The sequence below is a fragment of the Oratosquilla oratoria genome, chromosome 28 (genome assembly GCF_046742065.1).
Source record: "Oratosquilla oratoria isolate Oo_2021 chromosome 28, ASM4674206v1, whole genome shotgun sequence".
Lineage (NCBI taxonomy): Eukaryota > Metazoa > Arthropoda > Malacostraca > Stomatopoda > Squillidae > Oratosquilla > Oratosquilla oratoria.
The window spans coordinates 14,237,067-14,261,571 of record NC_134804.1 but is presented as its reverse complement, the minus strand read 5'-3'; the positions used below and the strand labels follow the sequence as shown (position 1 = coordinate 14,261,571).

The following is a 24,505-nucleotide window of genomic DNA, read 5'->3' as shown; positions in this document are numbered from 1 at the left end:
TGGAAGATATATGATGTACTTGAGACTCTAACTCATTGGAGAGAAGGAATGTCAGGGACATTGCCATTGTTATTGTTTTGTTCTATTTTCCTAGCAGTGACTGAAGTTACTGTCTTGCCTTCCTTTTATTGTCTCAAGCTCAGGATTTTCTTCATAAACTTTCAACCAACATTATATGTTCTCAGTCACCCCTGCAGTCCAATTCACCCTACAAGACCACCCTCAGATTAAGAAAAGTCAACATTATTCACCTCCCTCCAGCAGACACTTATCTTTTCAAGGCCTGTTAAAGGTTGCTAACTTTAGTTTGTACATACAAAGGTTCTGAGCAGACATCCAACATTGCATTGAATCTGTTACCCCCTCCTCACCCCTCCTCCACTTCTACTACCACCTCCTTCTCCTCTTCCTCCTCCTCCCTCTTTTCACGTAAAAGGCAATAAGAACATAAATTACCATTCCTATTATTTCAAACATTAAAAAATGATGAGACAAATGTATCAGGATTGTCTTCATGGTATCTTGATTAGATACCACATATATAGTGCAACTCCTCCCTTTGTTGTATGCATGGTTGTTTATATATACATACATATACCAATGGCTTTTTCCTCCCTACAAGGGAGGTAGCTAAAAAAAGGCATATAGTCCACTCCCACCCGTTCCATCCCCATATACTCCACTCCATCCCCATATACTCCACTCCCACCCGTTCCATCCCCATATACTCCACTCCCACCCGTTCCATCCCCGTATACTCCACTCCCACCCGTTCCATCCCCGTATACTCCACTCCCACCCGTTCCATCCCCGTATACTCCACTCCCACCCGTTCCATCCCCATATACTCCACTCCCACCCGTTCCATCCCCATATACAGGTAAACGTCGACTTACGATGGCCGCGACTTACGATTGTTCGACTTTACGATGACGACGACGACGATGACGATATGATAATTTAACCCCTTCCATACGGTGCCGCACACATAGGCGTCATGAGGAGCAAGTGGATTCGCGACGCTGCCATATCGGCGTCTTGATTATATTTATTGTAGTCGCCCCTGTGTTTTTACATTCTCTCAAATGTGCCGTAAATCCCATTCTCTGTGGTTTTCAAAATCCGCGGGTGAAAGAGAGAACGATCGATATAAGCGGTGACTATATTTTATGATGCGAGTATTATTACGTCACGTCGTACGGCTGGCATTGGCTGCTGCCCGCGAGATTTTAAGTCCGTACTGTAAATACATATTATAGTGTTTGAATATGGTAAAAAGGATAAAAATAATTAAATAAACTACTGTACATGTTTAATAGGCTATATTCAGTATCTCTGGTGGTTAATATACAGGTAGGCTAGGTACAGTGACCACGGAACAGAGTGGGGATCGACTTACGATGAGATCGTCTTACGATGGCTCTTTCGAAACCTAATGCCATCGTAAGTCGACGTTTACCTGTACTCCACTCCCACCCGTTCCATCCCCATATACTCCACTCCCACCCGTTCCATCCCCATATACTCCACTCCCACCCGTTCCATCCCCATATACTCCACTCCCACCCGTTCCATCCCCATATACTCCACTCCCACCCGTTCCATCCCCATATACTCCACTCCCACCCGTTCCATCCCCATATACTCCACTCCCATTCACCCCTCTCCCTCCCTCTTATCTTGGCTCCTCCTGGATGATTGGTCATCCCTGCATCATAGCCACTGTCCTGGATCAGAAGGAGTGTAGCAAGACAGCACATCCACAGCAAGGCCACTTCATTTAATCTGCAACCCTCCCTCTCCTTCCCCTCAAGCAGAAAAAGAGAAGACAGGGAGATCCCTTTGGGCTGCATAAAAAAATCATTTACACATACTCCATCCTCAACCCACTCCCTTCCATGCATCACGGCATCATCTGTACACAACGATTTCCTTAAAATCATTGACGCTACTTGTGCTTATGCATTCAACAGAAATATTTTCCCCAAAAGTAATATATGTATATACACACACACGCACACACACACACACACTTAACCCTCAATTTAATGGACAAATGTGTGCAGCACCTTGTCCGTTATTTGAAAATCAGGTCCGTCTGTTACCAATACTGGATACCGTTAGGTTTCGGCGTGCACATACGTATTAGATATGTATAATGTTGTACCTTACATATAAAGAAGAAGTTGAGCCATATCTTACCTTAAATCTAGTTGTTGCTATTTACATATGTACAGTACAGGACACTTTTTTTGTCCACTAAATCAAAAGTCCGCAAATTTGAGGTCCACTAAATCGAGGGTTGAGTGTGTGTGTGTGTGTATTTACCTAGTTGTACCTAGTTGTATTTTACGGGAAGGGGAGCTATGCTCGTGGGGTCCCGTCTTCATATCTCATTTTATCTAAACTATTTTTAAATTCATGTATTGTTTTTGCACACACCACTTTCTCATCTAACTTGTTCCAACTGTCTATTACTCTGTGAGGAAAGCTGTTCTTTTTCAAATCTCTTCTATAGCTGTCTTTTTTTATTTTCTTTCCGTGTCCTCTTGTATTTCTGTCATCCCATTTTATCAGATTCTCTCTATCAGTAATTTCTATGCCTTTCATGATTCTGTAAATAGCTATCAAATCTCCTCTCTCTCTTCTTTGCTCTAGTGTCTGTAGTTCAAGTTTTTCTAGTCTCTCTTCATATGATAGTTTTGAGAGTGTTGGTGCCAGTTTTGTAATTGCTCTTTGTATTCTTTCAAGTTTTTTATACATTTTTTTGTACTTGGTGACCATATTGTTGCTGCATATTCCAATCTTGGTCTTATCAGGGTGATTAGGATTTTCTTCACCATTTCTTCATCCAGGTATGTAAATGCAACTTTGATCGTTCTTATTAGATTATAAGTCTCTCCGAAAATCTTATTTATATGTTTCTCAGGTGACATATTATTCATAACAATGACTCCCAGGTCCTTCTCATTTTCTACTTTTTTTATTCCTTCTTCTCCCAATTTATATGCTCCTGTTATTCTGTTTTTGCTTTTTCCAAATTCCATTATACTACACTTTTTTGTATTGAACTCCATCTCCCATTTCCTACTCCATTCTTGTACTTTATTTAGATCTCTCTGTAGTGATTCACAATCCTCTTCAGTTTTCACTCTTTTCAGTAGTTTTGCATCATCTGCAAAGAAGCTCATATAGCTTTCTATTCCTTCATCCATATCATTAATATATATAGCAAACATTATTGGGGCCAGAACTGTTCCCTGCAGAACACCGCTTATTACTTCATCCCATTTTGAGTGCTGGTTTCTTATCACTACTCTCATTTTTCTTTCTTGCAAAAAGTCCTCCATCCAATTTAGTAGCTTGCCCTGTATTCCTCCTTCAGTTTCTAATTTCTTAAGCAACTTCTTATGTGGTACTTTGTCAAAAGCTTTCTTTAGATCTAAAAATGCACAGTCCGCCCATCCATCTCTTTCCTGTATTATATCTATTAGTCTTGAATAGAAACATATTAAATTGGTGACGCATGATCGTCCTTGTCTGAATCCAAATTGCCTTGGATTTAACACTTTGTTTTTTTCTAAATATTTTACCCATCTACTTTTGATAATTCTTTCACAAATTTTTGCTATTGTACTTGTTAGAGAGACTGGTCTATAGTTGGTAGGTTCTTCTTTATTTCCTCCTTTGTATATAGGTACTATGTTTGCTTTTTTCCAATCTTCTGGAACTTTTCCTTCTTTCAAGGAACTATTTAGTATGCTATGTATTTTGTCTGCCAGTTCATTCCTGCATTCTTTTAGTATCCAGTTTGCTATTTCATCTGGTCCATGCGATTTTCTGACATCAAGATTACTCAAGTGTGTTAATATTTCATTCTTTGTTACTTCTATTTCTTCCATAGGGGGGACTTTCTCTTTCCATTCGTTCTCTTCAGGTTGTATGTTCTCCCTTGTAAACACTGATTTAAAATGTTTGTTCATAATTTCCGCCATTTCCATTTCCTCAGTGTATTCAACTCCCTCCTGTCTTAATTTCTCCAAGTCTTGTTTGTTTTTCAGTTTATTGTTTACAAATCTGTAGAATAGTTTCGGTTGATCTTTACACTTTTCTATGATATCTTTTTCATATTTTCTCTTTTCTTCTCTGCACATTTGTACATATTCATTTCTATAGCAGGTATATATTTTCCATTTTTCAGGTCTTCTGTCTTTTTTCCATCTGGTCCAGGCTTTGTCTCTTTTGTCTTTTAACTCCCTACAGCTTTTGTTGTACCAACATTTTACATATTCTTTTTCTTGTTTTTGTCTTGGGACATACTTTTCCACTCCTTTTTTGTAAATTTTTGTCAAAATATTCCATTTCTCTTCTACTGTTGTTTCTTCTTTGTATATTTCTTCCCAGTTTTCTTGTTGAAAGAATTCTCTTATTTTATCAAAGTTTGTTTTTTCATACATCATTCTTCCTTTTCTCTATTGTTCATTTCTTTTAATATATTTTTCTTCATTAAGTTCCAGTTCAATCAATACGTGGTCACTTTTACTTATTGGTGTTTTATATTCAATTTTGTCCACTATTCTAGGTTCGGATGTAATTACTAGGTCTAGTTTCGATGGCTCTTCTTCATTTCTATACCTAGTGTTCTCCTGTATCCATTGTGTCATTGTATGGTCAGTAACCATCTCGAGTAGAGCGTTTCCCCATGAGCCGTCTCCACCCTTTACTGTCATTTCTTCCCAGCAGATTTCTTTGCAATTAAAGTCGCCCATCATAACATATTTTTCCTCCCTCTTCCATTATCTTGTTTAATGTTATCTTTGTGTCCTCTAACATACTTTTATGTTCACTCTCTTCCCATGAGGCTGTTTTTGGGGGCACATAATTTATCACAAACTTTCTGTTCTTCTTATCTCTGTCTTCTACTTCCATCATTATCATTTCTACTGTATTCTTTCCATATGTGACACCCTTCACGTTTATATCCTTCTTAGTCAGGAACATAACTCCACCCCCTTCCTTTTTCACTCTGTTTCTAATCCAATAATTATATGCATCATGTCCTACACTGTTGGGTGGTAGTGGACCTTTCAATTTTGTTTCTACAATTCCCATTATGTCTGGTTCTCTTTCTTTCAAATAATCATTCAGTTCATTCAATCCTGTTATTAATCCATCTATATTTGTGTAAGACACTCTTAGTTTTCTGTCACTTCCATTGTGTTCTCTGTTTCCCTTTTGTTTTTCTCTTGTATGTCGACTTTCTTCAGTTTCATATTCACTACTCTCCAATAGAATCTCTTTTTCTGACTCCGTTCTTATCTCGTTTTTTTCCTTTGCTTCAAGTCTTTTCTGTTTTTCTTCCTCTCTTTCCTCTTTATTCATTTCCCTTTTTATCCATACCTTTTTATATTGTTCACTTGTTGCTAGTTTCCCTGTTTTGGATAAGATATTCTCAGCCGTAGTTTGTGACCTGAATTTAATCTTGATTGGTCTGGTCTTGTCTGTACTATATTTCCCTAGCCTGAATTTCTCTTCGATTTGTTTCATTATTTCTGGTTCATCTTCCTGAACTAATTCTAGTAAATTTCTTACTTTTTCATTTTCCTCTTTGATTCTTGTGGTTCTATCTGGGTTATGTTTCTCCTCCATTCCTAATATAATTATACATTTCTTTTTGTCTGCTAAGTCTCTTACTATATTCTCCTTCTGTCTCATCACTTTAATAACTGAGTTTTCAGTTTGTTCATTCATTTGCTGTCTGATTATGTCATTGAATGCAACCTTGCTATTTTCATGAATTTTTTTCCAACCCTCCTTGTTCTCCATATTATTCTCCTTTAAGACTTTATTCTCATCTTTTACTTCTTTTAACTGTTGTTTTAATTCTTCAATTTCCTTAGTTAAGTTTTTGTTCGCCCTCTCTAGTTCTTCCAATTTTTCAATTCTTCGTATCATACTGTCAACATTACCTAACTTACGTTCCAAGTCCTCGATCACCTTATCAACTCTCTCCTCTAGTCTTATCAGTCGGGGGGGGGGGGGGTTGTGTCCCCCACCCTCTTTAAATCCCTGGAACATATTCTCGTCACTTTCTACTGTATTGCTCCTCTCTATACTTCTAATCTTTACATTTTTATTAGACATTTCATCCTCACTCAGTCTTTTGTTTACCTTTCGCTTGTCTGGCTGGGCCAAGTCTACTCCCTCCTCATTTCCTTCCATTTCCCTCAGTAATCCCTCCCCTTTTCCTCTTTCCCTACTTTCCCACTACTCCACGAGCAATTTCCCCCCCACCCTGTAAAAACACTAGGCACTTCTCTTTGCGTTGGGATCCACAGACTTCAGTTTTCTTCAGAACGTCATCCAAGCCGTCCATTCGCTGAAGTGTGTGTGTGTATGTGTGTGTGTGTGTATATATATATATATATATGATATTGAATAAATAGACTTGACAGATGAGAGTGTCGGTGGAGGAAGAACAAGTGAAGATGGGCTGGAACTCCTTTACTGATTGTATGTTTCAATCAACTCTGTCTTCTTCAATAAGAAGACAAAGTCGGTCAAAATGTATAAGCAATAAAGGAGTTCCTGCCCATCTTCACTTATTCTTCCACCCATACTCTCATATATATATATATATACGGTATATATATAAATGTAACTTTTGGGCAAAGTCTTTCTGTTGAATGCATAAACACAAGTGGTATCAATCAATTATTTTAAGAGAACATTTCTCCATAGTTAGATAAATGTTCTTAAAATCATTGACACCACTTGTGCTATAGCATATATGTGCGTGTGTGTGTGTGTGAATATATATACTCGTATATATATATATATTCACCTTCCTTGGTCTTTAGATCACATGTTGGACTCATGACCAACAGCCATTTCCCTCCCGGAAGAGAGCTCAGAGCTCATATGACTGATCTATGGGTAATGCTGTTGTTGTTGTTGTTGTCGTTCCCTAGACTGTCTGTCCGAGCAGTCCCGTCTCCCCAAGGAAGGCCACAGCCGAAACTGGGTTTTCCCACAAATCCTTTATAGAGTGTATGTTGTGTTGTTTGCGTGCATGATTGTGTATAATGCAGTCTTCCATTATGTGTTGTATGGTATGGGGTGAAGTGTTACATCCTGGGCAGCTGTTCACAACACGGTCGTCCAGCCTCTTCTGGTAGCTTAGAAGTGCTGGGTGGTGACCGCATCGCAGTCTGGCCAAGTGGACTCTGTCCTTACGTGGGAGAGAGGATTCAGAAGGGTGGATATCAGGGGGTCTGGCATGCAGCAGTGTGTTGTCTTTCAGTGTGTTAATGGAGTGGTGAGTGATATGATTATGAATATGTTTCCGGAGGCTGGTATTTGGTGGTTGTGGAGGAAGAGAAGAGAGTATCTGTGTGTAATAAAGGTCTTTGGGTGTAGTTTTAATGTTTCTTGGTGTGTGTGGGTGTTCTGCTATGTAGTGTAGTGGGTGTGATGTGTTTGTGGTGGCTGCAGCAAGTGTTTGTGTGCCTCTCATGTCGAGGTGGTCCTTGACTTTGAGGACTTTTGTTTCATGGTGTAAATGGTCTGTAGGTGATGTATTTGTGCAGCCTGTAATTGTTTTTAGGGCTTTGTTTTGTATGATTTGAAGGGTGTTGTGGTTTGTCTCACTGAGATTAGGAGCCCATGCAGGACTCGCATAATTCATCACTGAGCGTATGCATTGTTTGTATATTGTTATATTAGTTTCTTTGTTTTATCCAAATGTTGTTCCAGTGAATGCTGTGATGTGTGTGTGTGTGTGTATATATATACAGTACTACCTCTCATTAACAGACATTAATTAGCTGTGTTTTTGGTGCTGTTGTTTAGTGCTGTGCAATCACTGATATATATATATATATATATATATATATATATATATATAAATATATATATATATATATATATATATATATATATAACCTTTAGGAGCTTGTTTTGGGTTCATGATTGTGAATGTGTTTTTATGTGTCATAGTCACATAACATGTTTTTCATTAGCGCCCACAAATTGTCAATGGGGTTTGAATCCGGCAAATTTCCAGGCCAGTCTTTAATATAATCCACTTGCACAAAATCAAACCAGTTCTTAATAAGCTTAGCAATGTGGCAAGGCACACCATCCTGCATGAACAGGTTTGTTTGGCACATCTCAAAACAATCTTCCAAATGATCACTCAGTAAGCACCCCATCTGGATATTTAATAGTCCCTTGGATGAATTTTGTATGTAATGGATTACTTCCTGGCTGCCAATACAATTTCCCACCTCTGTTCCTAGTAACACTGAATACAACCTCATCACTCCATAGCACTTGTTGCCACGTATCCCACTGCAGATATTTCTTATAAAAAGCAACTGTATTTTGCCTCTGTTTAAGGGTGGCAATTGATTTCTTAAAAGCGTTGTGGTGGGAAAACTAGGTTGTTGTGGAGACAGCGCTGCATGCTCCTTATAGACACATGAGCCAGTAACACAAGGTTCTTTTCCTTTAATTCTGGTGCTGTTATACCTGGTTTACTATCCACCTGCCCCCTGAGCACCTTTAAAGTACATGGAATAGTTTTACGTGGCCTCCTTGTCAATATTTTTTGTACTGGTGGATCAATGTTTCCACAGTCATGGACTTTCTTTGTCCATCACTGTACACTGCGTAGCAAAATGCCAGTTATAGACACTGTTTCCTTATTAGGTTTTCCTGCCTTACAGAGTGATGTAACAGTAGCAATCTGTTCACTTGCCAGCTTTTTTTAAATTTACCCATCACCACAAACTGCTACGGAACGGGTAAAATCCTGGGGCCAGCACACGACATGCGCAGTACACGTGTGCTCACTCTGAATGCCCTAGAGCAACTAATGTTTCAGAGCAATACATTGTGATGTCAGTGTGTTCACATAGCCACAGTTCTCGTGTCAAACACTTTGGTGGATTTGGAATGATAGTAGAGGGGTGTGACCGAAAAGCAACAAATTGTCTGAGGACATCCCTCTTTCACAAACATTTTGACTTAGACTGTATTGTGACAAGTGGTAGGATGTTATATACTGCTGGTGAGTGTTGATGGTTTTTGTAGTTTCATTTATTTTGTCATCTTGTGTATATGTATGCATTTCTTATTTTTCTTTTTGTTTAGATTTGTGATGTATTTTATTTTTGTAATGTACATAAAGTTTGATATTAACATTTGGCTGTATAGTAAAAGCAGAAACATTAACTTTATTTAGGGGCATATTTAGGGTGTTGGATGGAAGTGGATGTGAGCCTTTGACTTGGCTACCCTCCGTATAAGGGGAAGCTCCAGGTATATAAAATAGGGGCACATTGTGTAAGTCTTAGAAAGTCCTGTGTTTGTGTTCTTGTGTAATTTGGACTATTCAGTAATGTCATTTATATTTGGTGACATTGTTTTCTTGCCTTGGATTAAAAATGTAATGAGAAATACATTTTGGAATGGATGCTAAGGAGAGATTGTATGAAGGAGTAATTGTGCCAACAGCACTGTATGGGGGCAGAAACATGGAACATAAGAGAGGAGTTTGAGATGAGGTACCTGAGAAGTATGATAGGGGTTACTAGGCTGGATAGAGTGAGAAACAAGGAGGTGAGGATGAGAATGGGGGTGGAAAGGGAATTGGGAGATAGGGTTGATGAAAGAATATTGGGATGGTTCGGACACATGGAAAGAATGAATGAAGAAAGATTAGTAAAAGAGGTGTGGAATAGTGAATATGAGAGGGTGACCAAGGACAAGATGGATGGATAGGGTAAAGGGGGCATTGGGAAAGAGGTGGAATGTTTGTTGAGGAAAGACAGGAGAGGACAGAAGATAGGGGTGAATGGAGAATAGTTTTGTGTGGGGGTGAGGGAGGATGTGTGAAAAATAAATTGACACAGCCCAAAGGGATTTCTCTCCATCTTTTCCATTTCTGCATGAGGGGACAGAGGGGGTGGTTGCTGATTTAATGAAGCGGCCTTGCTGTGAATGTGCTGGGTCTTGCGACACTGCTCCTGACCCAGGGTAGTGGATGAGATGCAGGGATGACCCATCATCCAGGAGGAGCCAAGATAAGAGGGAGGGAGCTGGGTGGATGGGAGTGTAGTATGTGATGAAATGGGTGGGAGTGGTTTTTATGCCTTTTTTTTTGCTATCGCCCTTGTAAGGGGAAAAAAGCCTTTGGTATATGTATATATGTTTTCTTGGCTTGGTAAAAAGAAAAATGATTTAAAAAGTCAAAATTGACCAATACAATTTATTATGCACAATCTAAAGATAAAAATATCTAGACTTGGACAGATGAAATTGATATGCAACTTAATTATTATGAAAAAATTATTCTGTCATTGATTTTTGTCCAGGATTCTTTCTTCATCTTCTCCTCTTTCCCTCTTTCTTCTTTTCTTCATTTCTTCTTGTTCTTATTCTTCTCCTCCTCAAGATTGTGTACAATGAATTGTTTTTGTCAGTTTTTCATTGTGGTCTGTTAAGTTTGAGGATGGATTCTAATGGGAGTTAGCCATTTCATTTTACACATCATTGTGTGTAGCTTGCAAGCAGCACTGCTCTAGAAGATGAAGATGGAAACCCATATCACCCATCATGCAGCAAAACTACATCGACCTTCTCTATCAAAGTTGAAAAACACAATTAATGTTTATGAGAGCCTTAGAAAAGAAAATCATAATTTGTATGAGACCTAAACCAGTTTGTTTTTATATATGCTTTTAATGAGAAATAGACATTTGGGAATGGATGCTAAGAGGAGATTATATGAAGAAGTAATTGTGCCCACAGCATTTTATGGAGCGGAAACATGGAACATAAGATAGGAGGAGTTTGATTGTGTTTGAGATGAGGTACCTGAGAAGTATGATAGGGGTTACTAGGCTAGAGTGAGAAAGGAGGAGGAGAACAGGGGTGGAAAGGGAGTAGGGAGATAGGGTTGTTGAAAGAGTATTGGGATGGTTTGGACACATGGAAAGAATGAGTGAAGAAAAATTAGTAAAAGAGGTGTGGAAGACAGAGGTGGAAAGAGTGAACATGAGGGGGCGACCTAAGATGAGATGGATGGATGGGGTAAAAGGGGCATTGGGAAAGAGGAGAATGTCTGTTGAGGAAGGATGGGAAAGGACAGAAGATAGGGGTGAATGGAGAATGATTACGTTTAGATGATGCTGTGATGCATGATGGGGAGTGGGTGGGGGATACGGGGTGAAGGAGTATGCGTGAGAAATAAATTGATGCAGCCCAAAGGGATTTCTCCCCATCTTCTTTTCTGCACAAGGGGATGGAGAGGAGAGGGTTGCTAATTTAATGAAGTGACCTTGCTGTGGATGTGCTGTGTCTTGTCTGCTTCTGACCCAGGACAGTGGGCAAGGTGCAGGGATGACTTGTCATCCAGGAGCCAAAATAAGAGTGTGGATGGGAGTGGAGTATGATGGGGATGGAATGGGTGGGATTGGTTTTTATGCCTTTGTTTTTTTGGCTACCTCCCTTGCAAGGGGGAAAAAGCCTTTGGTATATGTATGTAAATGTTCTTGTTTGATGCTTTTTCAAAAGCATCATCTTGTGCTGTTATACTGTGTTGTAATTTAGTATAGATGTAATATTTAATTGATACCTATTGTTTCTTTTTCAGCTCTTGTATATACAGAGTGTACATATTAGCTTATTAAGATGAGCTCTGGAGGAAGAGGGGGGCGGGGCAGTAAAGGCCCACGAGCAGGAGGGGACCGGGGCAACAGCAACAGCAGCAGCAATAGCAGCAGCACACAGCAAATGAATGCTGTACCACCACAACAGCAACAACAACAGTCACAGCGAGAAAATAACACAGAATCCAACAAGGAGAAAACAGATTCCAACCTCCCGAATAAGATTGCACCTACAGCTGAACAGTTACGCATTGCTCAGATGATTGACAGTTCACGCAATGAGACAGACAAAGTCTTGCAGGAAAAAATCAATCAGGTTTGTTGATGGAACATGTTTTAACTTGAGATCATAAGGATAAACTTTGACTCTATAATAGTGTATATGTGTTTGTTTTGCATGAGGAGTTTTTATCATGGATATCATTAAGTAACTGACAACGGGATTGCAAGTGTAGTAAAGTTGTCAGCACAAAAACACTACAAACTCAGAATAGGTGTGTCCACAGACACTATCACTCCCAGGTGCAACCATAACATAGATGCCAGACACCTCATCTTACACTGCCCCACTCAAACCATACCTAGACAGTAACACAGTATTTCTTCTTTGAGTGGTGTATGAATCAATCCACTGGCTGTTGCCAATTACCTTGGTGCCATGGGTTTCCTGAAAAGGAAATCTGGGACAAAGGATTGGTTAATTGATGAATGACTTCTATGGAAAAACTTGAGTGTTGAAGACATTCTGAATCAGTTTACCATAGAAGTTGTTATCATATATCTAAGATCAATCAATCAATCCAGTGTCCCAGATTTATCTTGCAGGATACCCATGGCACCCAAGTTATTGGTAACAGCCATTGAATTAACCCGTTAACTAACTGACTTTCATGAAAAAGATGTTTTACTCAAATATTCTTTCCAGGTAATGCAGTTCACAGGTGTATCTTCAGATGACGCCATGGTTGCACTGCACGATTATGGAAATGATGTGAGTGCAGCAGTGGACTCGTTGCTCGAAGGGGATGACCAAGGAGAGTGGCGAGAGTCTACGAAGAAAAAGAAGAAACCTCCAACTGGCAAGGTGAGTTTTCATGATTTAACCAAATAGATATCGTAGGAAGACTAAAAAATCACCGAAGTGCAAGGAGGATGATAACATTGCCATCATAATGTTCCTCATCATTTTCCAGTTACCCCACTTCTTGTTCTTTCCATTGACTGTACAAGTTTTATGTGGTCAGTGGTCTAGTGGTATCCTAATGGGCAAGTCACACCTTTTTTTTCATGATTGGTGACAATTCTCCAATCAGAGAAGAATGTCAATCAAATATAGTTTCTATCCTTCCCTTTGGCTACTCTCCCTAAATCTCTCCTGTACCATGCTTATGAGTCCACCTCTTCAGCACAAAATAATCCTTAAGGAAAGAAGTACTGGTTGTTGTTCAAGAAATACAATACCTTCCTCCTGATGCTCTTTGTGCTGTACCATCGGTACAACTCTGATTTAATTTCTAATTTTTGTATCATTTTGCTTTGCCAGTCTTACATTTATTCATATTTTCCATATTTCTTTTCCATTTTTGGAACCAGTGATGGGTGGAGGTCAGTGCCAGTGCCAATCCTTCAAGATGGATAATGGAGAACAGCATCTCCATGCCACCCAACTTCAAAATCCATCAACCTCCTCATTCTTCCCTCTTTCCCTCTCCCCCATTTCTCCCCCCCCCTTCCCTGTCCCCCCTCCCCCTCTCTCTCTCTCTGCCTTCCTCTCTCCCCTCCTCTCTCCTCTCTTTTCTCTCCCCTCCTTTCCTCTCTTCCCTCTCCTCTCTCTCTGTCTGTCTGTCTGTCTTTCCCCCCTCTCTCTTCTTGGAAAAGTACATATATTCTTCATACTCAAACCAAACAAACCACCACATTATCCAGCAGCCTACAGACTAATCTTGTTCAGATTCACAATATCCAAGCTGATAGAAAGACTGATGGCAAAAATTATATAATATGCACACTTCCTCAAATCAACATATTGAAGGTGGGCTACTCCACCAGCATGCTTCTCACAAACATCGTACATTAAGTGGTGGAGAAATTTAACAAGGAACCACCACAAAAAAATAACAGTAATGGTGGCAGTAGACATGAACTGTATACAATAGTTTCCAGACACATACATATACACAACCCCTTTTCCCCTGTATAAGGGATTAGCCTGATCATAGCATCCCACACCCATTACAACACTGTCTAAAAAGATGATAGAGACATCTATTCCCAGCAACAACAACAAATAGCTTTCAGGCAGAGCAGAGTAACCAAAGATAACCAGTTATCTAGAACTAAAATACTGTACCATGGTGTCCCCGAAGGACCAATACTTTCACTTGCATTAGTCAGTCTCTTCACAAGTGATCTCCCCTCAACAAGGCCAGTGCATAACACCAAAGCAGTCACTTATGCGGATGACCTGATAACCCAGTATAGGGCAACCACAAAATAAGTGTTAGGAACGTCCAAACTTACTTGAACAACAGCTTAAGAGATATGAAATGGAACTTTCTCCCTAAAAATCATCAGTAACAAGCTCACTCTAGACAACCATGAATCAAACAAATGTCCAATAGTAAGATTGAATAGCCAAACCTTTCCATTGGAAAAGAACTAAAAAATCCTTTGCTTTTTGATACATCCCTTTTAGCCCACAGATCAAAGGACAGCCATTGAAAATCAACAAGGAAATAGACATACTAAGAGTAATAACAAATGTAGGGTTTGGTCAGCAGAAGAAAGTTAATCATAATATACTCTACAAACTATAAAAGATAGATAATTGAAAATGATAAAGAATACACCAAAACCACCTCAATAGAACATTGGCATACATGAACTAAAATCCACCCCATAGAACATTACATGAAAATGAAAGGGACAGTCCCATGCAAGAGACATAAACCATGCTCACCTGTCTTATTACATCACACAAGCACAACCAAATGAACAAAAAAACTACTCCAGCAGCTTACTATTTAAATATCAACAACAACACCTGCACAACGCAAAAACTCTCACATTGAAATCATAAAATAAGCACTATAAGACACTAGCCCCACAGTAAAATCTCTCCCAAGAAGAGAAAGAATCACACTAGTATAATGACTTTTATGTCACTATTCAGCACTGAATGCCAAGACAGAATAGGCCTGACTACCGAAACAAACTTCATCACACAGAAGACACTGAGCACATCCTTCAATGTCCCACTTTCGCCATGCCTGGACATCTATCTGTATATCAAGAGCTTTCCCCAAGTCAAAGGCACATACCTACTCCCACCCATTCCACTCCCCTCCACCACCCTTTCCTCCTCTCATCTTAGCTTCTCATGGATGATGGGTCATCTTTGTATTCCCCCGACTGTCCTGGGTCAGAAGCAGTGTAGCAAGACACAGTATATCTACAGCAAGGCCACTTCACTTAATTGATGACAACCCCCCCCCCTCCTCTCTCTCTCCCCCTCCCTCCCTCCCTCCCCCTGTCATGCAGAAAAAGGGAAGACAGGAAGTCCCGTAAGGCTGCATCAAAATACCATTCACACATACCTTGAGTGATAGAGCCAGTGCAGTGACTGTTGCCCATTACCTGGGGGGATGTGGATCTCCTGCAAGGGAGATATGGGGAAATGGATTAATTTATTTCATTTAATTTATGGGTGGGGGTGGGTTAGGGAGTATGTGTGAATGATATTTGACACAGCTTGAAGGGATTTCTTCCTATCTTCTCTTTTTCTGCATGAGGGGATGGAGAAGGGAGTCATTAATCAAATGAAGTGGCCTTGCTGTGGATGTGCTGTATCTTGCTGCATTGCTTTTGACCCAGGGCAGTGGGTGAGATGTAGGGATAACCCATCATCCAGGAGGAGCCAAGAAAAAAGGAAGGGAGGGCGGTGAATGGGAGTGGATTTATGCCTTTTGACTTTGACTACCATCCTTTTAACCCCTTCCATACGGTGCCGCACACGTAGGCGTCATGAGGAGCAAGTGGATTCGCGACGCTGCCATATCGGCGTCTTGATTATATTTATTGTAGTCGCCCCTGTGTTTTTACATTCTCCCAAATGCGCCCTTAATCCCATTCTCTGTGGTTTTCAAAATTCGCGGGTGAAAGAGAGAACGATCGATATAAGCGGCGACTATATTTTATGATGCGAATATTATTTCGTTACGTCGTACGGCTGGCATTGGCTGCTGCCCGCGAGATTTAAGTCCCGTATTGAAGTGGTTAAGGGGGGAAAAGACCATGGTATATGTATGTACTTAGTTATTTTATATTTATTCATTTTATTATTTTTTTAGGGTGAAGGGTGGGTGCATGCTTTGGTTGGCCATTCCTCTTATAAAGGGGGAAAGAACCTTGTGGGATTTGTATGCATTTCTTATGGGCAATGCTTTATATGAAAGAGTAGTTTCGTTGAATAGGCCATTCCTTTGTACTCTCATCTGTACCCTATCTATGTTCATTTAATGACCCAGTTACTTGGGTTTTAAGTGCGAGCCTTCCTCACAGACCCTCTTATACCCCTGTCTTTTTGTGCAAGAAAAATTCAGAGTGGAGGATCCCTAGTCCTCACTGTCTGTCCCATTTAGTTGCCTTTTACAACCTACATGAGAACACTGGCAGAATTATTATTTTCCCATCCACCACAGGGGGGATCAGGAAGAACTAGTCTAAGAAATGGGAAAGAAGAGATTTAAGAGGACAACATAAAGGAGGGACAGCAGTATATATAGATATCAAAACTTTACTAAAACTCCACCCATTCCACTCCTAAACTCCACCCATTCCACTCCCAACACCACTCATTTGTTTCCCTCACAAAACTAAAATATCATCTTAAAAGATCCATTCACATAACCCAAGATCAGAGCCTTTCAGCTTGTCTCTTACACAATGGTCTGTAGTACTCCTTTCCTTAATTTTACAGTGATTCACAGATAATATTGCTTGCCCCCACTAACAGCAAAAGTCTGTACTACATCCAATTTGCATGTATTTAGAAAATTAAAAGAGTAACCTTGGCTGTTTGCCTCTTACTAGGGGAAAAGGATTTTTGGTATATAGATTCAGGATACCCAAATTTTTAGGTAGAGGATCATGTTATTTCAAATGAAAACTATTATTTTAATTTTCATTTATAACCCTGAAATAAATGCTGTATGTTCTCCAAATTTTATCAGAAAAAAATTCTCTGACTCTTGCAGACACAAGAAACTGAAAGCAACAAAGAAAACCGAAGAGTTGACTCAAGGGAACGGAGTGGTTCCCGGCAGCGGGGTGGCGGGCCTCCACGTTTCAGGGGAAGGGGTGGAGGAAATGCCAGAGGCAGGGACAGTGAAGGTGGTGAAGGACCTGGTCGTGGTAGTGACGGGGGATCCAGACGGGGCGGGCGTATGACTAATGGGGCAGCAGCAAGAGGGAGGGGGGGCAGAGGGAGAGGGGGGGCCAATATGGGGCCACGCACATTCCAAAACAGGCAGGTGCAAGGATTCCCGGATTCCATCGATACTTGGGGTTCTTTGGATAAGACAGACAACCAGAACAGCCTCAAGATTGGTAAGTAGTCCAGTTTGTAGAAATTTGCACTCACTTTTGCATGTAGTTTTAGATTTCAATCCCCGTAACACACACACACACACACACAGTCTGGAACAGATGTCTAGAACAAGCTCTGGATTGCAGCAATTTTTTGATGAGTTGGAGGAAACACATAGTTGGTGTCATATTGTGATTGGGGAGTTTTGTTTATGAAGTGACCAAAATAATATAATAGAGTAAATTCACTAAAGATATAATTCAGCAAGGATATAAAATGGTAAATTCACTAAAGATATAATTCAGTAAAGATATAAAATGGAGGATGATGAAGTTAGACAAAAATATAGTGAACCAATGAAAAGAAGACTAGATGTAAGCAAGGTTGAATAGCTTGTAGGTGTCATCCCAAAAAAGAGTTGCAACATGGAAATGCCAAAGAGGAATCTAAGGTATGAAAATATTGCATTTTCAGTGTTTGCAAAAGAAAGTGGAATACTAGGTAGAGGTATAGATTTAAAGAGGGAAACAAGATATAACAACATTCTAAGAAATAAGATTACAAAACTAATAAATGAAATTATAGATCTGAAAGCAGAATACAGGGTAATGTATAGAGAAGTGAACCAGTTGAAAAAACAAAATGCTGAAACAAACAGGGAGCTTAATGATCTAAGAAAGGAATTAAACATAGTCAAAAGTGAGAATGAAAAATGAAGATGCTAACAAAAATGAGGCTTTGAAAAAAAGAGGTAAAAGAACAAATACAAGTAGTGACCGAGAGCTGGAGAAACCTTAAAAGAGACAGATATTCAAGAAATCAAAAATCAATGGAAAGTGGAACAAGAAAACCAAAAAATAACTTTTAAAGAAATTGTACAAGTGGAAGAAAATGCACAAGAAACTGTCATTAAAGTAATTAAAGAGAAAGAAAATTGGGTAGGAGACACAGTTGATAAAAAGAAAAGTTTTTAGTAGTTTATGGTATTACAGAAAAACACAGTGTAGCTAGATACTTAAGAGAAAAAGAGAAAGAAATAGCAAAAGAAAATCTAAAAGAGATACAAGAGGAGGGTCAAGAAATGGAAAAGGAAATAGGGGAAGTGCATAGAATGGGACTATACTCTATAGGAAAAAAAAAGACCACTAAAAATGAAACTAAGGTCTCAAATGATAGTGGAAGAAGTACTAACAAAACCAGTAAAGTTGGCAAACAGTGAAAATTACAATGGAAAAGGAAATAGGGGAAGTGCATAGAATGGGACTATACTCTATAGGAAAAAAAAAAGACCACTAAAAATGAAACTAAGGTCTCAAATGATAGTGGAAGAAGTACTAACTAAACCAGTAAAGTTGGCAAACAGTGAAAATTACAAAAATACGTGGATAAATAAAGAAATGAGGAAAACGAGAGGGAAAAGACACTAAGAAATGAAGTTAATAAAAAAAGGGAACAGAGACCGAAAAGATTTTTTGAGTGTGCTGGTGTAGAGGATGAGAAAATTGTATATATAAAAAAAAGGTAGCACAGGAAACAAAAAAGGAAAAAGTAAAAAATTAAAAAACATATACCAACATAGATAGCATGCTTTCAGGATTAATGAAATAAACAACTATCTGGTGGAAGAAAGATTAAATATAATGGGAATTATGGAGATGAAATTAACCCCTTCCATACGGTGCCGCACACATAGGCTTCATGAGGAGCAAGTGGATTCGCGACGCTGCCATATCGGCGTCTTGATTATATTTATTGTAGTCGCCCCTGTGTTTTTACATTCTCCCAAATGCGCCCTGAATCCCATTCTCTGTGGTTTTCAAAATTCGCGGGTGAAAGAGAGAACGATCGATATAAGCGGTGACTATATTTTATGATGCGAGTATTATTACGACACGTCATACGGCTGGCATTGGCTGCTGCCCGCGAGATTTAAGTCCCGCACTGAAGTGGTTGAAAGGTCACTACCACCAAATACTGCTGGACAAGGTTTATATAATCATTGGATAAAATATAGAGAGGAGAAACAGGGTGGAGGAGTTGTGTTTTTGGCTAAGTGACAAAGATAACAGAAGGAAATAATAATGTGAAATTGATTATGATAAAAGTTGAAAACAGTGACATGAAAAATAGAAAAATTGTAGTGATATATGTGCCCCCCAAAATATATTCCTGGAAAGAGAGTGGCCATTCCAAAATGTTGGAAGACACAAAGCATGCATTAAATGAACTACTGAAAAGAGGAAGCTTAGTCATTATGGGTGACTTTAACTCTAAAGAAATATGTTGGGAGGAAATGACTTTAAAAGGTGGAGAGGAACTTTGGTGAAATATACTACTGGATGTGACCATTGAATACAGAATGACTCAATGGGTAAAGGAGAATACCAGATATAGAAATAATGGAGAACCATCAAGACTAGACTTAATATTTACTTCAGAGCCTGAAATTGTGGATAAAATGGAATACAAGATGCCAACTGGGAAGAGTGACCATATACCAATTAAGTTTGAACTAAAACAGGAAATTTATTTGGGAAAAAATGAAAAACACAGAAAAGGAAGACTAATGTACAACAGAACAGATTTTGAGAAACTGAAAATTCTTCCAAAAAGCGAATTGGGAAAACTTCTTTAATATTAATAAAGAAACAAAGATGGAAGAGAAATGGACAATATCAAAAGAAATCTATAATGAAGGAATGGATAAATATGTGCCAAAACAAAAACAGGAAAAGGTGTACATTAAATGCTGCTACAACAAAAAATGTAGTGAGGCAAAAGATAGAAGAGACAAAGCTTGGAAAAGAGGAAAAAAAAACAGGTAAGTGGCAAATATATATCAAACTAAGACAAGAATATGTAAAAATATGCAGGGAAGAAAAAATAAGATATAAAGAAAGACATAATAGACAAATGTAAGGATCAACCTAAATCATTCTACAGATATGTAAATGGTGAATTAAAAAATAAACAGGAAATAGTGAAACTGCAGTAAGGGAATTCAGAATATATAGATGTAGAAATGGCTGAAATTGTGAACAAACATTTAAAATCTGTATTCACAAATGAAAATACACACAATTGGGATGAAGGAAAGGGAGAAAGATCCCCTCCACTCCCCCATGAAAGAAATAATTGTGACACAGAAAGAAATAAGGGACCAAATAAACCTTGATGTCAGAAAATCAGACAGAATTACAAATTGGATACTAAAAGAATGTATAGATGAACTAACGGACAATATATACAAGAAGGAAAGATACCACAAGATTGGGAAAATGCCAATATTGTACCAATATTAAGGGGGAGATAAAGAAGACCCAACAAACTATAGACCAGTCTCTCTTACAAGCACAATAGCTAAAATATGTGAAAAAGTTATCAAAAGTAGATGGACTAAACATCTGGAAGAAAACAATATACTGAATCCAAAACAATTTGGCTTTAGACAAGGAAGATCATGTGCCACAAACTTGATTTGTTTTTATTCAAGGTTAATAGATATAATGCAAGAAAGGGACAGATGGGGAGATTGTGCTTTCCTAGATTTACAAAAGGTGTTGATAAAGTACTACACAAAAAGCTATTAAGAAAACTCGAAACAACAAGAGGTGTACAAAAAAAAAATATTGAAATGTATGGAAGATTTCTTGTATGGGAGAAAAATGAGGGTGGTATTAATAGATAAAAACTTGACCTGGGAAGAAATGATAAGTGGAATCCATCCCACAAGGTTCAATATTAGCTCTGATAATGTATGCTATACAAATAAATGACATGGATGAAGGCGTAGGATGTTATATGAACTTCTTTGCAGGTGATGCAAAACTACTAAAGAAGTACAGAAAAAGACTGTGAATCACTACAGAGAGACCTGGACAAGGTCTGGGAATGGAGCCAAAAGTGGAAAGTGAACTTCAGCATCAAGAAATGTAGTATAATAGAGTTTGGAAAAAGTAAAAAAAGAATATCAGGACAATATAAAATTGGTACAAAGGAAGTAAAAAAAAAAAGTTAGCTCCGAAAAGGACCTAGGAGTAATTATTAACAAAGACATGTCACCAGACAAGCATATAAACAAAATAGTCAGAGAAACCTTCAATTCATTAAGATCAGTAAAGGTGGCTTTGAATTACTTGGATGAAGTAATGGTAAAAGAAATATTAGTCACACTGATAAGACCAAGATTGGAGTACACAGTGACACTATGGACACCCAGCACAAAAAAGAACATAAAGAAATTAGAAAGAATCCAAAGAGCAATGACAAAGATGGCCCCAACACTTTCAAAATTGACATATGAACAAAGATTGTCTAAACTGGAACTACCAACCCTGGAACAAAGAAGAGAGAAATCTATTGGCCATTTACAGAATCATGAAAGGCATGGAAGTCCTTGACAGATAAGACTTATTAAAGTGGGACAAAAGAAAAACAAGAGGACATGAAATGAAACTCAAAAAGGATAGTTATAGAAGAAATCTTAAAAAAAATAGTATTCCACTGTGTGGTGGATGTCTGGAACAAATTGGATGAAACAAGAGTGTGTGCAAAAACCATACAAGAATTTAAGAACAAACTAGATGCTGAGAGATACAAAGACAGGTCAGTAGAAGCATAGCTCCCCTTCCCGTATAATATAACTAGGTAAATAAATACACACATGCACACACACTCACTCCTTCACACTTACTCTTGCATACACACACACACATACACTCACTCACACACTCACACACACACACACTCACACACACACACACTCACACACACATACATACATACACTCGCTCACACATATACACACACACACTCACTCACTCACACTCTGTCTCAGTCTGTCCCTCTCTCTCTCCCTCTCTCTCTCCCTCTCTCTCTCTCTCTCTCTCTCTCTCTCTCTCTCTCTCTCTCTCTCTCAGTCTCTCTCCTCTCTCTCAGTCTCTCTTCTCTCTCTCTTTCTCTCTCTCTCCCTCCCTCTCTCTTCTTTTGCCTTAGCAATTTTCACTGTTACTTTAATTTCAACCAAGGTGGATGAAGTAATGAGAAGTTAATGCAAGATGGATGGAAGAGTTAGTTGTTGAGATAATGTAAGAATGGATAACACAGAAACAGGTATATGATGATGGTACTGTTTTGTAAACATAGATGACGACTTGGAGAGGATGGTGAGTTTGATAAGTTATGTTGAATTTTTAAAGTTGAACTAGAGTATCCATGATAAAGTTTGGTATTCAAGAAATGAGGCCACAAAATTTAATTATTTGAATGGAGTATGATGTAGACTTCTGGGAACTACATGAAAATTGAAGAAAGGGAGGGCAGTCATTATGTAAGAGAAGGGAAATGATAGAATGTTTTTTAGAGATTTATGTAGGAATAAAAAGATGTTAGTGGAAGTAATGAAGGAATGTATGATGCAATTGTTATTCAGACTTGTGTGTTTGTGAGTCAAGGGTGTTGATTACAAGAGAGGTAAATCATGTAGTGACAGTGGAAATTAAGGTCTTGAGGCCTATATAGGTATGAAATATGATACTACAGATTGATTGTTAATGAAATGATGGGCATAGGTGGTTTGGTCATGTTTTTAGGGATGTAGTTCAAGATCTCTATCAACTTCAACTGTATTTTTTTTTACTCTTTCTTACATATATAGAGCTAACAACAGGTGACTGCTCCCCTCTTACTACTTTCAGCCAGTGACATGTAAACTGTCCCATGCTGGTACAAGACATGCTACATTTCAAAGTTGCTTCCTGAAGAGACCTGTAGTAGGGCCTGAGGACCATTGCCAATTGCTATAGGGCTGTGTTTCGTGTCAATGAAACTTAATGTAGCAATTATTATTATTTGTATATATATATATATATATATATATATATATATATTTTTTTTTAAGGGGGGAAATACCTTTTGGTATATAGATCATTTTGTTTGTTTATTTATTTATTTAAGAGTGGATGATAACAGTTTCCTTGAGAAATTATGAATGGTGCTTGAAGTGAGATCAAAATGTAGACCAAGAAGGTGAATGGAGGGGGAGGTGGAGTGAATGGAATACATCCAAAAAGGCTTAGTCAAAGTGTGTGCATGGTTGACAAAGCAAGATGAAGAAGTGCAGATTGAGGTGATGAAGGGGTGAATTGAAGAATTCATGAATGGTGCTGAGACAGAATCAAAATGTAGACCAAGGAGAAGGGGAATGGAGGGAGGATGATTGCAATGCATCCATAAAGGCATAGCCAAAGTGTGTGCAAGGGTGACAAAGTGAGTTGAAGGAATGCAGATTGAGGTACCTGCTAAATGACAGGAGAGCATGAGGGATGAATTTGTAATACTTTTAGGGGGGGGAAATTGTTACAATTTTGACATGGTATAAAGTTGAGAATTAAAATTTCTCTGTTAATCTATTTTTATTATTATTTTCTATCTATTATTTAATTTTGTTTTATTTTATTTTTCTGAAAATGGTGTACAAGTTGAAGCAAATTGCATTTAATGTATATTGACTTGTTCCAGATAACTGGGATGAAGAAGCTCCAGTAGCCCATGAAGACTGGGACAGTGAATGGACGGGTTCACTGGAACACACCACTGTCTTTGGACCGTCAAGTGGCACCCAACTCCAGCCCCCTAGTACCAACAATGCTGTTGAAAGCCCTCCAATGCCAGTAGTCGATCCAATGGCTGTTGGCCGACCTCCAATTGCTGTTTCAACCCCTAGTCTGGCCAGTGTGGTCTCTTCAGTTCCTGCTCTCACTCCAGCACAGTCCTACTCCTCAGCCACCTCAGTTCCCACCTCAAGTATCACTCAACCCCAAACAATGGACTTGGCTGCTCTTTTACAGAAAGCAGCACCCCAATCAACCCTGGGTGGGTTAGGGACAACAAGTCCCATGAGTGGTGGTGGTGCAGGTGGACTGGTTGGGTCCACAGGGAGTAGTGTGGGTGGAGGTGCTCAGCACAATATCCTCACAGGGCTCAGCACTAATGTTGGGGATAGCCTTAAGTCAGGGAGCCTGGTAGGAAGTGTTGGTCCAGGTGGTGGTGGAGGTGGTGGCGGAGGTTCTGCTGCAAATGTCTCTTCAGCAGCCACACCTTTTTCTACTCCTGCTCCACAGCTTCAGTCATCTATATTTGCTGATACAAGTAAGTTGTGAGGATCCTGTTCTGGTTGATACATGCATACACACACATGCACACATACACACAATAAAAAAAAACTATGAAAAAGATCTTGGAG

The 24,505-nt window shown here is 38.9% G+C and overlaps 1 protein-coding gene across 4 annotated transcripts in view; it reads left to right on the top strand.

Annotated features, from left to right (window-relative positions):
- lig (ubiquitin-associated protein-like lingerer) overlaps positions 1 to 24,505 on the top strand; it is a 94,488-nt gene that overhangs the window by 13,820 nt on the left and 56,163 nt on the right. For all 4 annotated transcript variants that reach the window (XM_076210967.1, XM_076210969.1, XM_076210968.1 and 1 more), the window contains exons 2-5: positions 11,660 to 11,991; positions 12,601 to 12,759; positions 16,931 to 17,282; positions 23,782 to 24,411. In XM_076210967.1, coding sequence (XP_076067082.1) covers positions 11,698 to 11,991; positions 12,601 to 12,759; positions 16,931 to 17,282; positions 23,782 to 24,411 — 1,435 coding nt within the window. In that variant the 5' untranslated portion in view covers positions 11,660 to 11,697. The remainder of the gene's footprint in view (positions 1 to 11,659; positions 11,992 to 12,600; positions 12,760 to 16,930; positions 17,283 to 23,781; positions 24,412 to 24,505) is intronic.